The sequence below is a fragment of the Varroa jacobsoni genome, unplaced genomic scaffold (assembly GCF_002532875.2).
Source record: "Varroa jacobsoni isolate VJ856 unplaced genomic scaffold, vjacob_1.0 scaffold_641, whole genome shotgun sequence".
NCBI lineage: Eukaryota > Metazoa > Arthropoda > Arachnida > Mesostigmata > Varroidae > Varroa > Varroa jacobsoni.
The window spans coordinates 33,187-45,685 of NW_019213543.1; the positions used below are offsets into that span (position 1 = coordinate 33,187).

General features: G+C 42.2%; 1 protein-coding gene across 3 annotated transcripts; it reads right to left on the reverse strand.

Moving 5' to 3' along the window:
• Positions 1-7,401: 7,401 nt before the first annotated feature.
• LOC111262269 (kelch-like protein 10) lies at positions 7,402-11,989 on the reverse strand. 3 transcript variants are annotated; one of them, XM_022836410.2, is made up of 5 exons: positions 11,460-11,989; positions 10,438-10,583; positions 9,490-10,068; positions 8,975-9,255; positions 7,402-8,703 (listed from the first exon to the last, which is right to left on the reverse strand). In XM_022836410.2, the coding sequence occupies exons 1-5, from the start codon at positions 11,690-11,692 to the stop codon at positions 7,966-7,968; spliced, it is 1,977 nt and encodes a 658-aa protein (XP_022692145.1). In that variant the 5' UTR covers positions 11,693-11,989; the 3' UTR covers positions 7,402-7,965. The 3 variants fall into 3 exon arrangements, with proteins under 3 accessions (XP_022692145.1, XP_086825127.1, XP_086825128.1); XM_086969002.1 differs by having other exon boundaries at positions 8,153-8,327; XM_086969001.1 differs by lacking the exon at positions 11,460-11,989 and having other exon boundaries at positions 9,490-10,058; positions 10,438-10,522.
• Positions 11,990-12,499: the final 510 nt, after the last annotated feature.

Here is a 12,499-nt window from a genome sequence, read left to right on the forward strand (position 1 = left end):
GGGCGATCATGCGAAATACGCTCGAGCCTAATGTACAGCTTGACGTATGGCGAAACCTTCAGGAACTCTATGGTAGCTGTTTGCCGGAGATCTAGAGGAACGACGAAGGCTCTAAGGAACACCGAGGCCTACATTTTGAAAAGATGTGCCTATTACGCGGACCGCAAGAAATAGTTCCTGCTCATGGACGAGACGGTTCACTAACACGGTATGCGTTCATTTCTCTTTCCATTTGCGCTTGCAGGAGAGACGATGACACTGTAGACGCTAGCGGCTCTGTGTAGGCTCCCACTTCCAGCGGTGGGTAAGGAATCCGCCTGTTTTTCTCATTAGAACAAACTTCGAAGAACAACCTATTGACGTTCGAAGCCGACCACGAAGCTTTGGTAGTGAGAAAAGCGAAAAGCAAAAATAGTGTAGATGAGGTGAGTATGTTCGAAACGCATCGAGAAATAGAGGGAAGCGTACCAGATATGTAATAGCTCATCCATTGAGTTACAATATATCACTTACAGGCACCGCTGCTCGGCAGGTAAGGGCCGCAAGAGACCCTGTGATACGTGCTTTTTTTTCGTTGCGTCTCAACCCAAACAGAGAAGTTGGGCAAATGTGCCCTAATGAAGACAAGAAATCTATGACTTGTAAACAAAGTGATCGCCATCCGAAGGATATGACATAGGATCATTATATAATGGATACAAGTTCCTTTAGCTGTGAAAAGGTTTAGCGAATTGGAAAAATCATACATTTAATAAGCAAAGATACCTTCTTGGAAGCGGTCTGGAATGAAGTACAACACCTATTCGTTTTTACAACGATGTGGCAATATGGCCCACGTTGTATATGGCTAAGTCAGAAATATATACGTTGTCAATTTATTATCGAAACTGACATGTGAAAACATATTAAATCTAATCAGGTTCAGGCAATTGGTTGGCTTTGTTTGGCTTTATTTCGGGAGCGGGCTGGCATATATAAGCGTTGCTACAGACTGGGAACGGGCATTGGGTGTAAATTGTATGGAACGTAAGGCCAATACTCACCTTATTGGTATTCAACAACCAAGTTCTGATTCGAACGTTATCTATAACGCCTATTAGCTAGACAGCCACAATACGGCAGCATAAAAGTAGCTTGTAGCTGCTGAGCGGTTATGCACAAAATGAAGTAATCATTCTCTTAGGAACCGTTGAATAGACTTCAGTGATCGAGTAGAATACAAAAAAGCAATCATAAAAAATGGCCAGAGATGCTTACGAAGCCTCACCAGTCGCTGCGCGGCAATACCATCGCCAGCAAAAGCAAACGGACAAAAGCTAAGTCCTAAACGGAAGAAGTAGCAGCTCGGAGATATTCGGGGGTGACGAACTGGGAGGAGTTTCATTCAGTGGGACAATAGTTCTTCGAGAATAGGGATCGAGCTTGTGGTTGACCCTGATTAGCATGGCACTGATATCCTGGACGTTTCGAAGTACCTCTGCGTACTCATGAGAAGCTAAATTTGTCTTCGGTTGGACGGGAAAGGTATCAGTGAAAGTTATCGCTTAGGCGCGCTTCTTTTTTCGGGCACACGACTCGTGGGCGCCAATTACAATATATAGCATTTTTAGTATGTTTCTTTACAGGATGTCCCTAATAAATGGAAATCACTTTTTATCGTTTCGATTATTCAGCATGCTTTTTCCTTTAATTGGGCGGCTCAAACGTAAGTAGTATATTAATTTAAGGGTAGACCTCATAAGTGATCTTGGGAAAAATGAGGAGCGTGAACAGTGACTCAATTATTACAATCTCAAAAAGTGTTAAGGCCGAAAGGGCGATTAGTGGGAGTGAAACCCCCGTCCCATGTCTTCGAAGGCAAAATATCATTCCCGATCCTTTATAGGAAACCGTCAATTTTTTATCAGGACCGTCAGGGTTTAATGAGGTAGAAAGACACAATTAGATTCGTAACCAAGCTCACTATATATATATATATATATATATAGATATTGTGTAATTCAATAAATTATAATGTCTTGATTGCTGTGTCATGTCGCTCATAACTTTCTGCAGGTGACCTCATACATTTTGATCGGTTGTTTAAACATATTCTTTCTATCGGCAAAAAAAAAAAAGTGTTTAAATCAATAACTCAATTTACAAGATCATTTCTATCTGGCTCATTGTAGTTGATTAATTGAATTAGACATTATTCCTTTGCGGAAGGCGACATTTTGCCTGGGCCTATTGTATAAATGGTCCTTAACAAAACAGTGAGCACGACAACATTCGCCCAGGTCTTAGAGACTCCGCAAATTTCGTTCCTTGGAAAGGCTTGAATTGGCTGCTTTCATTGAAGCAGATATTCTCATAATTCGTTTGGCTATTCCTTGCGATCTCTGGCCATTTGCGCTTTTGTCAAGCACTTAGCTATACGGTCCTACCTACGTCCCTTTTAACAAGACACAACTGTTTTGATTTAGGCGGCTGAAGAAAGTTTGCTAGGTGGCACAACATCAACTAGACAACAAAACATAATATTCCAGGCTGGCTGGCTGGCTGGCTGTACTTCAACAGCGTTCATCTGCAGGAGTCGCTTATTTTCTCTAATATTTAAATAAGCGTTGGCTGCTAACGTCGTTGCACCAGGCATGATGATCGGCAGCACTATCCTATGCGAGCTCATTTTCAAGAAAAATCGTTTGCTATGAAGGGAAACCGACGACTGACAAGAACAACAGTGAACGGTTCAGCGGTAAATGAGACTGAGCTACGGAAAGGACTACGCCAACCACAGCAACATCAACAATGACAGTGAAGGCTATCCTGGGCTCGGCCAACATATTAAATGGAGATAAGCCAGCAAATGAATTATCGCCAATGGCACCATCGCTTCAAGCATACCCCGCGCGAATCACTAGGATCCCAACTTTCGTTGCCTCCTTATTATATGTCGTCATTTTCTTTTTTTCGCCTCTGCTTTCACATTCGGCTATTCTCCTTTCGATTCAAGCGGACAAACTCATGGACTATCCGTTCCGCGGCCAGCCGCTAAACGCCATTGAGCCTTCCTGGTGCGTACCGGTGGAACTCGCAATCGGGATAGTTCTGCACGACCCCATATTAACATGACGTGGACAAAGGGTGCTTTACGGTGCCTATTGAAGGAAACTGCAGTTGCTAGTCAAACTGATTTATTCAAGTATTTTGTGATGAGCATAGTTTAGTATGGTAAGTTAATTCAGAAAGTTCAATAACCTTTCGATATGCTCAATTTTATTATTAAACAAAACTTGTGAATATATGTCACAGAAGCTAGAAACCCATCATCAGTTTGTTAACTATTAGGATATTACTATATACTAGCTGTTTAAATACTCCTGGTTTATTTGATTGAGGTGATCTGTACTTTTCAGATCAGACTTCGCTATGAAGCCTGATCTGAAAGTTTGTCTGCTACTGCAAGATTTTTATCCAGCGGTGTGGTTGATTCGAAAATAACTTCAGTTATACTGTTCAGAGCAAAGTTTGAGTGTCGATGGAGCTACTCTTCTCATCTACAAAGCATTTAATAAAAATCTGGGTGAATTGTCTACTCAATAAGTAAATAAACAATAAGTTATAATGTTCGTTAACTTTTTTCATATTTCTCGATCGATTCACAAATCGATCGGATGCCATGTAAAGAACACGGTACAGGTAGTTGCCAAAGCACCCTACAGATTGTGGGGCGTCCGTGTGACCTGGCTCTAATATCAACAGGAATTCTTTTATCCAGTGTCGTCGTTAGAACGCCAGAGAAGGGGTAGACTTCAGAGGTTATTGTCAGGAATCGTGGGGAACACCATGAGTGCCTGCATGCTGTGTGGCTAGCTATTTATAGCCCCTAAATCAATCGCTCTTAGCTCACAGGTCTTGGCCAGTATTAAGGGAATGTGATCGGAAATAAGGAAGTGCATTTGAAGCCTAGAAAAAAGAAATTGTCTCAAGACATAATCCACTGCAATATCATCATGGTGATTTATCGTGACCGTTATAATCGGCTGATACTGAGATAAGTTTCTTGCTTTCATCACAACGATCGATATTTAAATTTATTTGGAAGCCACCTGATATAACACTTGGTTAATTACTGTAGTTGTAACTGGCTCTTATTAATGATATTATGTTACTATTTGGCTAAAGTTTAATTGAATTCGCCCCGTTGTAAAAAGTAACCGGGCGTGAAATTCAATATATTTATTTATTATTGTTTACTCAAAGAGCATGTGTAAGATTATGGGGGCATGTGGTTCATTTATAGGTCAATGATGGGCTGAAAAAAAAGGAAGAGATACACCTGTTAGTATGTCCGTTTGATGCTCATTGAAATGGAGGTTGAATCTTTTTATGTGACTCACATGAAATTGGCAACTATCGTCTGTGTCTAAACCTGTAATCTCTTGCAATATGAAGAACATACTGTGCGTAAGAAACAAAACCTTCCATTTGATCTTTTAATGTCCCATCGATCCCATAGATGGGTTAATTCACATGATTTTTTACAATGTCCTCCTAGTACAGTCTATGAGTACTCACTATGAAATTCATAACAATTTGTCTCAGTTACAGCTTACTCATGACTATTGTATCGGCAAATATAATACCATGCGCCTTTGTTCAGCATCGCCAGATCACTGTTTCTGTTAGCAATGGCTACAAACCAGCCGTCATTTCAGCGTCTTCCATACTCGACTGTTACAGCACGAACTTACCCGAATAATGGCGGCGGCATTGTTGCATCTGTCGTGGCTGGCGCAGCTTGACGGTCTGCTGAAATGTCTCGCTGGAATGAGCTGACCAGATGCACTTGACAACAAAGGGCAACAGACCGCCTTCGCCACAATGGAACGTCCACTACCTCTATAACTGCCAAGCCTTACCTAAGCTTTCATTCAAACTGACTCCCGGTAGAGTCAAGCCGCCCGGTGACCACCTGGCTGCCCAGTGCAAGTTTCCATGTGGTAATCTTCCTCCTGCCATGTTTGTGGCAGGCCGGACCGCAATCAGTAATCAACGAAACTGCCAAGGACTAGAGACTATTTCCTTACCACTAATACCTACCGAAGTCAGCGAAATAATGACACTGGGACTTGCCACCTAGGGTCTACGGACTCAAGGGCCCTAAAAGCCACAATCTCAATCTTTTTTCTCTACAAGAGATAGGACTCTGAGTCAAACTCCATTCTCGACGTTTGTACATTTCTCAGGCAGCTCGTAGGTGGTCTATTCAAGCAATACTCAGTATTCTACGGGCATATTGGTTTCGCAGATCTACAGGTGTGCCATCGGAGGACACAATTAGCCAGTGCTACTTGCCCAGCTGGCTGGGATCTGGCTGGAGGCTCTTCATTTAACATGAACATAATGGGGATAGTCTGCGCTGATTAGGTTTGCATCAGTATGCGGCAACTGGGGTGCGATGGTCTTTCGTTAAATTGTACGGGTGCATAAATAATGGTAACAGACTACGCGCATGCCAAGAAAGCAGGCATTCGATATGCCCTGAGGCCTTGAAAGATACGCGGAGATCTCGAGATATCCCGTCAACAGATGCTGGCGAGGAGGGGTGGACGACATCGAGATACGACGGAAAAGGAAATAAACGTCCTGGTTTGGCGGAAAAAGTTAAGATAGCGGTATAAAGACGGAAAATGTGCTGAGTAAAGTCCAATTTGTTTGACAGCGAACGAGCTATGGATTCTGCTGCCGCGAAAGTGATTATCCTGAGGGACAATGGCCAGCAATTGCTAGCAATAGCAAACGTGATAGCATGTACGGGTGAATACAATGCAAGACGGGTCTGGTACATTACGGTACGTGTTTGCGCAGACTCTGGGAAAAAGTGTAAATAAGCTTTTACGATTCTGGCAAATTGCTTGAAGCGCAACACGATGTTCTTCCCCGCTTAAAACAGGTCAAGGAACTAAATTGGTTTGTAATAGGTGTCGACACTAATTAATCAGTAAAAAGAAGCGCACCAGGAAGATATTGGTATTAAGGCTGAATAAAATATTCGAACCTTTACATTTTTCCACTCGCTAACATACAAAAAATACGCGAGCTGTACATTAATCAACAACAGGAGGAAATTAAATTTGGACACATTTTTTCTTAACAAACAAAATTACTTATTGGAAAATTTCTGGCAACGATGGCCTGCGCTTACATTATGCGCTCATTTCACCCGAAATACACGACTCAACTTCTCATAGTTAATTTACTGTCATTAGCCTAGGAGCCGTGGGTTGGAGGTCTACCACTTCTTTCCATAGGGAAAGCACCAACGGCAATTAAAATTTCAAATGCTTGTCAGTCTCACGGTGTTTAGGAGAAAAGCCGTCATCATCTATCCAACCTCAGAGTCCGCAGTGAAGAAGCGCGCGTGACACTATGGATTGTATCGTGGACTCAAGGAAAGTCCCATATAAGAAGCATAGTTTTAGCGTGAACCTTACTTTTCAACATAATCCTTTCCTGAAAACGTGGTCCACATGATCTGAAGAGCTTTACGGTCACGTTATTTCCTTGAAACACCGTACTTCATAAATGTGCTTAAGTTTGTTTTGCTGAATAACTTAACGTTCCACCTGAACTAGTTTAGTAAAGTCAGGTTTACGCCACGAGGCACGTGAAGCCTGCTTTTATAATGCTTAGAGCATTAGGTGCCCCTGTGTGGTCTGATAAGCCTTTCTGGTTTCATGGCAGCTTTTACTATTTTAATTAAAAAACAGAATTGTTTGAATTACTTACTTAACTGAATGGATATTTCCATTAATTTTTTTTTGCTAAAATCCATCAATTGGCAATTAGACAAATTTGTTTAGAATTGTAGTATTCAATAATTGCAGGTACCCTTCACCGAAGTATTTTGGACTCGAACTCGACTGCAGATGCACTTCGTTTCGTGCTGAAAGACGGCCGTTTAATTTAATGCATAACGTAACATAATGGTAGAGCACGTAAAAACGTCTATTATTTAGTTTAGGCATCGTCACTACAAAGACACCGCTAATAAAAACTATAATTCTGAGGTTCACATTGTTTCATGCGTCGTTATATAACAGACCAAAAATAAGAACTATCGTGCGCTCTTAGTACAACAAACAATCAATCAATCAACGAAGGCACGAAGCCGGCGTAAGGAACAAATCTGTCTATGGAATGTCTGTCCCTCACAATATAGCGCAAATTTCATGGACTTCTAAGAAAGTTCCACAGAGAAATATATAGTTCATCCTACACATCAATTTTATACTATTGTAATTATTATGTATGTTATTATATATATATATATATATATATATATATTATAAATATTAGTATGCGCATCTACAATGGCTTTCTCGTTTCAACTGTGTCAAAAATCACACGTTCGGATAATTTGGTATTTATTTAGTAATTTATTTGTGTAGCATTGATTAAATTATTTGTTTTACCGTCTGTTGGTGCAATTTTGGCGAGCTTTTATCGACAATTTTTAATATTCTATGGTTTTTTCAATTCTTTTCCACCGTTTCTTCCATTTTCCTATGTCGTCAATTTCATGCAAAATTTACGTTACGAGTCTGCTGATCGTTACTTGCCTTCACGTTTTAAATTCGTTGCTACTGTATCACGCCAGTTTCGGTGCAACACGACCTCTTTCAAAGGTATTCTTACCTATCAGCTGACCTGTTATTACCTGCTATAACACTTGTTTAGCTGTTTTCCAACTTCGACAGAACATTTTGACAAAAAGCTTTTTCCACCGTTGTTGCAAGGAACGTAGCTTAAAAATATCCACTATTTTTTAGCGCTTGACCTAACTTTAGCAGCGGACAACAAGTTTTGATCCTTAAGTCTAACTTTTACAAGCATAATAAATTTTGTATCATTATGTTGTTACATTTTCATCGAAAAGCAACCTTCTATCAGTTTTTCTACAAGTTCTCAATAACGCGATCACTGCAATGTGAACGACCGCCGACTGCTGTTTGTGTTAGCTAAGAGAGTAGTTGTTGGCGCTGCAGGCGTTACGGCTGTGGTCGTTCGCGTCGCTGATGTTATTGGGGTAGTTGACGCGCCGGATGTCGCCTGCAGTTGACGTGGATTTGAGGGACACGCGGGCGGTGACGGTGATGGTGGTGGTCTCTGACCTTCCTGAAGGATTCCCTTGCGGTTCGGATAGGTGAGCTCACGGATTCCGTCGAAGCATGGTACGAACAGGGCTGCAAGTGCCGACCTTGCATGATTCATATCGGTTACTACGAACCATTCGTCACTGGTCGAATTGTAGCATTCGCATAATCTCGTCGTTTCCTCACCTGTGTACCCGCCGAAAACATAGATTAGGTCTTCGCAAACTACCGCTGCGAAGTTGCTTCTGGCTGTTAACATACTTGCGATCGGGGACCAGCTATCACGCACAGGGTCGTACACCTCGCACGACCTGAGCCGGCCATTGCCGCTGGTAGAACCGCCGAGGGCGTAAATTTTCCCTCGTAACGTGACTGCACTCACGCCCGAACGTAGGCTACTCATAGGAGCAACAGCTGCCCATGTGTCAGTTTTGGGATTATATCGCTCGACAGTGCGGATGCATCGTCTGCCTGTGAAACCCCCGATAGCATATATCATCCCGTTGAGGACGGTGCAGGCCGCGTCACTGCGCTGGTACTCCATTGGTCGTATGAAGGACCACTTCGAAAATAACATCAGTAGTAGAACCACATAAAATTCTGAATTATGGTTAAAGATACCGCTATTGAAATCTTAAAACAGGATTACATAAGATTGCGCAATTGTTTATAAGCGCCCTTAACCGCTTTGTTGGTTCATCTCGTTCAGATAAATAACCTCAAAAGAGCTGGAACTGTTTCAAAGTAGTAACCAGTACAAGCTAACACAAAGCGTAGGAAACGTCTCTCAAAAAACAGAACTAAATTTTAAATACAACTACAGTACAACGTACCTGATTCGAATCGAGATCTAGCGCCTCGGCCGTATTTAAACGGAAGCGACCATTATAACCACCGATAGCGTAGATCTTTCTACCGACAACTGCTACACTCACATAGCAACGCTCGACGTTCATTGGCGTCACGTGTGACCACGACTTCGTTGCGAGATTGTACTTCCGACAGTGCTTATGGTAATTAATATCTCCGTGAAATCCTCCAACGACAAACACATCGCCGTCAACAATGGCCATCTTGTGGTACGCCCGCATCTCTTCTACGTCAGCAAACTGAGCTAATCAAATCATTCAACAAAATCACAATGCCGTGTCATCACATACTGTCTCGATATCCGCATGGTGGAGGCAACAACCATATCAGTATCACCGTCAGACAATCAACACTGAGTTTCTGTAGCATGAAGTTAGAAGGTACAAGAGAAGCCGAACTCAGTCTAAGTTACTCGAGTATGTCAAACGTAGTTAGCCAACTGTGCAACTTGCGCTGTCAGTTGCCTGGCGATACTTACGAAATAGCGTATGTCGGTCAGCGCAGGGGTCGTAAACTTCAAAGACGTTTGATGGCGCCTGAAGCCACCCACCTAATAGAAGGATCACTCCATGAGGTTCACGTGGAATTGAAGTCTTCTCGAGTTCACCGCTCAACTCCGCTTTGACTGCAGCCTTTGTGTACATCGCACGGCCGACAGATATCATATATGAAGAGCATTGAGGATCTTCGGTTAGGAGGGAGCTTGATGTCAGCATCTTACGAAGCTGGTTTTCCTCAAGCAGATACACCCGTATAGCTTTCAGCAGTGGAAACAGATGTCGTTGGCGATCTTTTAGATCGTGCTCAATCCAACGGAGGCAGATCGACCAGAGTTTCGCCTCATCACTTATGTTTAGCTGGTCGTGATTAACAAATCCGGAGAATTCTTCAAGCGTCATGTCGAGAACCTCGTCAGCTTCCGCCAGCTGTTCGAAGTCCTCAAGTATTCGATGGTGCAGTTTGTTGGCCACCTCGTTCATCATGTACAGTGTTGCAAGTCGCCATAACGAAATCACGTTTGGTCCTTGTGAGTTCTCTTTCATAAATCTGTGACACGCTGAAAAGAAACCCATTGGCAACATGAAGGCCTGAAGCGTCCTGGGCCAAGATGTCATTAAACGAAACTTGTCCTAATATTCTAAGATTCTGCTGTAGCTTATGTTCAAATATCTCAAGCTGCAAGAAAACTGCCTTCTTTCTCAACAAAGGGACTCTATACCACAATTGTCGCAGCTGCACTCCAACCGTTGGTTTAGATTTTGGAGAGCACTGATCGGCTGCTCTTGAAGGGTAAGTTGCTGCGCTTTTCAAATCACTTGGAAGTAGCGAAAAGTCGAAAAAAAGGCTAGGCACATGTATACCGAGTGATTACTAGTTAGTTCTTGGAAATAAGGCCACAATTTGTGTCTATGTATTAAGCGTTCACCTTCAATAAGTGCGTCCATTCCAAGAAAGTCGGCTGTTTCGACGACATCCTGTATATTGTCAAATGTGAGCTCGCATTCGCCACTATAGGCGAAATCAACAGCCATTTGTAGCTGATTTGCTTTGAGCATGGGTACGCTTAATGTGCTGTAAGATTGAAAACCTTCTCTCAGTAGTACAACACAAATAGAAACGTAAGAGCTTTATGAATCAACTAATATTCTTGAGAGATTTATATAACGAAGGACGCCTATACAATGGCCAATTACCAACAAGTAATACCTGTCCTTTTTTCTATCTTAAGGTTAACAAACGGTTCTAATATAATAATTCAAAATATTCTCCTCTATGCTACAGGATGCCACAGACCCAGTCGCTAATAATGTGTTTTATTGAAAAACTATTTGACCATAAGATTACTTTGACGTGACGAAGAAATTTGCCCTTGTAATGGCGTAGGAAGCAACATATATGTGTTGGCAGTGTGTTGCAAGATGGGCCAATGAACGCCTCCATTTTTTCTAGTATTGAAAAAAGGCACTAGGATATATCCCGTCAACATGGTACCGTTCGGAGGATTTGTCAAGCTCCTTCGGCCGTTAACGAACAAGTATTTTGTCAAATGGGCGTACCAGGATCTTTGACTATTGACGACCAATAGAGTATATCATCTAAATTTACCATTTTGACTACTAATAGTCTGGCGGGCTTGAGGCCAAGAGGCAATTGACACTGCGTCGTTAAAGGAGGGATCTTTGCCCCTTTTTTTGTTGCTGCCGCAGCCAAGTGCCTAAGCTTATCGGTCAACGGAACATATCGAAATGTCATGTTCAGTCAGGAGCTAACCTCACGAGTGTGGCCATCTCGAATTCGCAATAAGTGTATGGTCATCGTTTAAAACTTCAAGGTTTCATAGGTACTACTTTGAGGCTACGTAAAAGATCAAAGGAAATCTGTCTGATTCACAAACACATTGTCTTTTTCCATTTATCGCTCGCGTATCCATTATATATACTCCCTTACTTCCGAATAGTACCCGGGCCATGTGCGGCGCCGAATGTAAAATAGGCCGCTCTAAAATACTCCGACGCGGTCGAAAGTGGTACACGATGAACGTTGATTTTCGTGCCGTCGTCACAGACGATTTCGGTGTCAGGTGGATAATTTCGCACATATTCAAAATTTTTCTTTCTTGGTACGGCTGTGTTTATGGCGACAGAGAATGATTCTGTGGGACATTGTTTCGTGATCACCATCGGACGGTCACGAAACAATTTCACTGCGACAGGGTAGATGGCGGGCGAATAGTTGGTACAGGTTTTTTGTCATTCAACGAATTGACTTCGTTTTTTTCCACAGATTACGTCACGCAGAACATCGGATATCTAATAGATATAGATGCGCAGTGTTTGAGAAGGGACTACTACTAGCTCGAATTGATCGCTGGCCGTTTTCCTGATACCGCCGAAGGGGATTTGTAGGGTGGCGAGCTCGAATGGACGAAATTAATTCAGTTACAGGGAGCAGAACAAAGCAATTTTCGGCTCAGCTACTGCAATAGGCGGTAGCCTTTTCGAAGAAGGCCGAGTGTTTTATACCTAATGATTTCCCCAATAGTCAGGCTGAGGAAAATTTAGATCTGGAAGCTATGACGCAGCCGAAACACATGGCCGATACATAAGGGAAGTACCAAGAATAAAATGGTAACACTTATGGTAAAACGAGAGCGCAGGCTGGACCGCTAATTTAATGCGTTAGCTTTTTCTGCAGCCGCTGCCGGAGAGCTGAATATGTTGCCTAGGTAAAACTGTAGCCGGATCGCGATAGTAGATCTAGTGTCTTAGGTTTCATACTAACGAAAAAAAATTATAGCCTCTATTATTGGACCAAAAGCACCGTGTCCCACATAGCAAATAGAGGGAAATTTTGAGAAGTTATTAATTATATATTCGCTTCGAAATTACTTCAATTATATCTCAATTGTGGTCCGAAAATAACATTATCATGCGTAACAGAATTCGCTAGATTAGTCTCATACAGTAAATGTATTCAGTAGACACAGT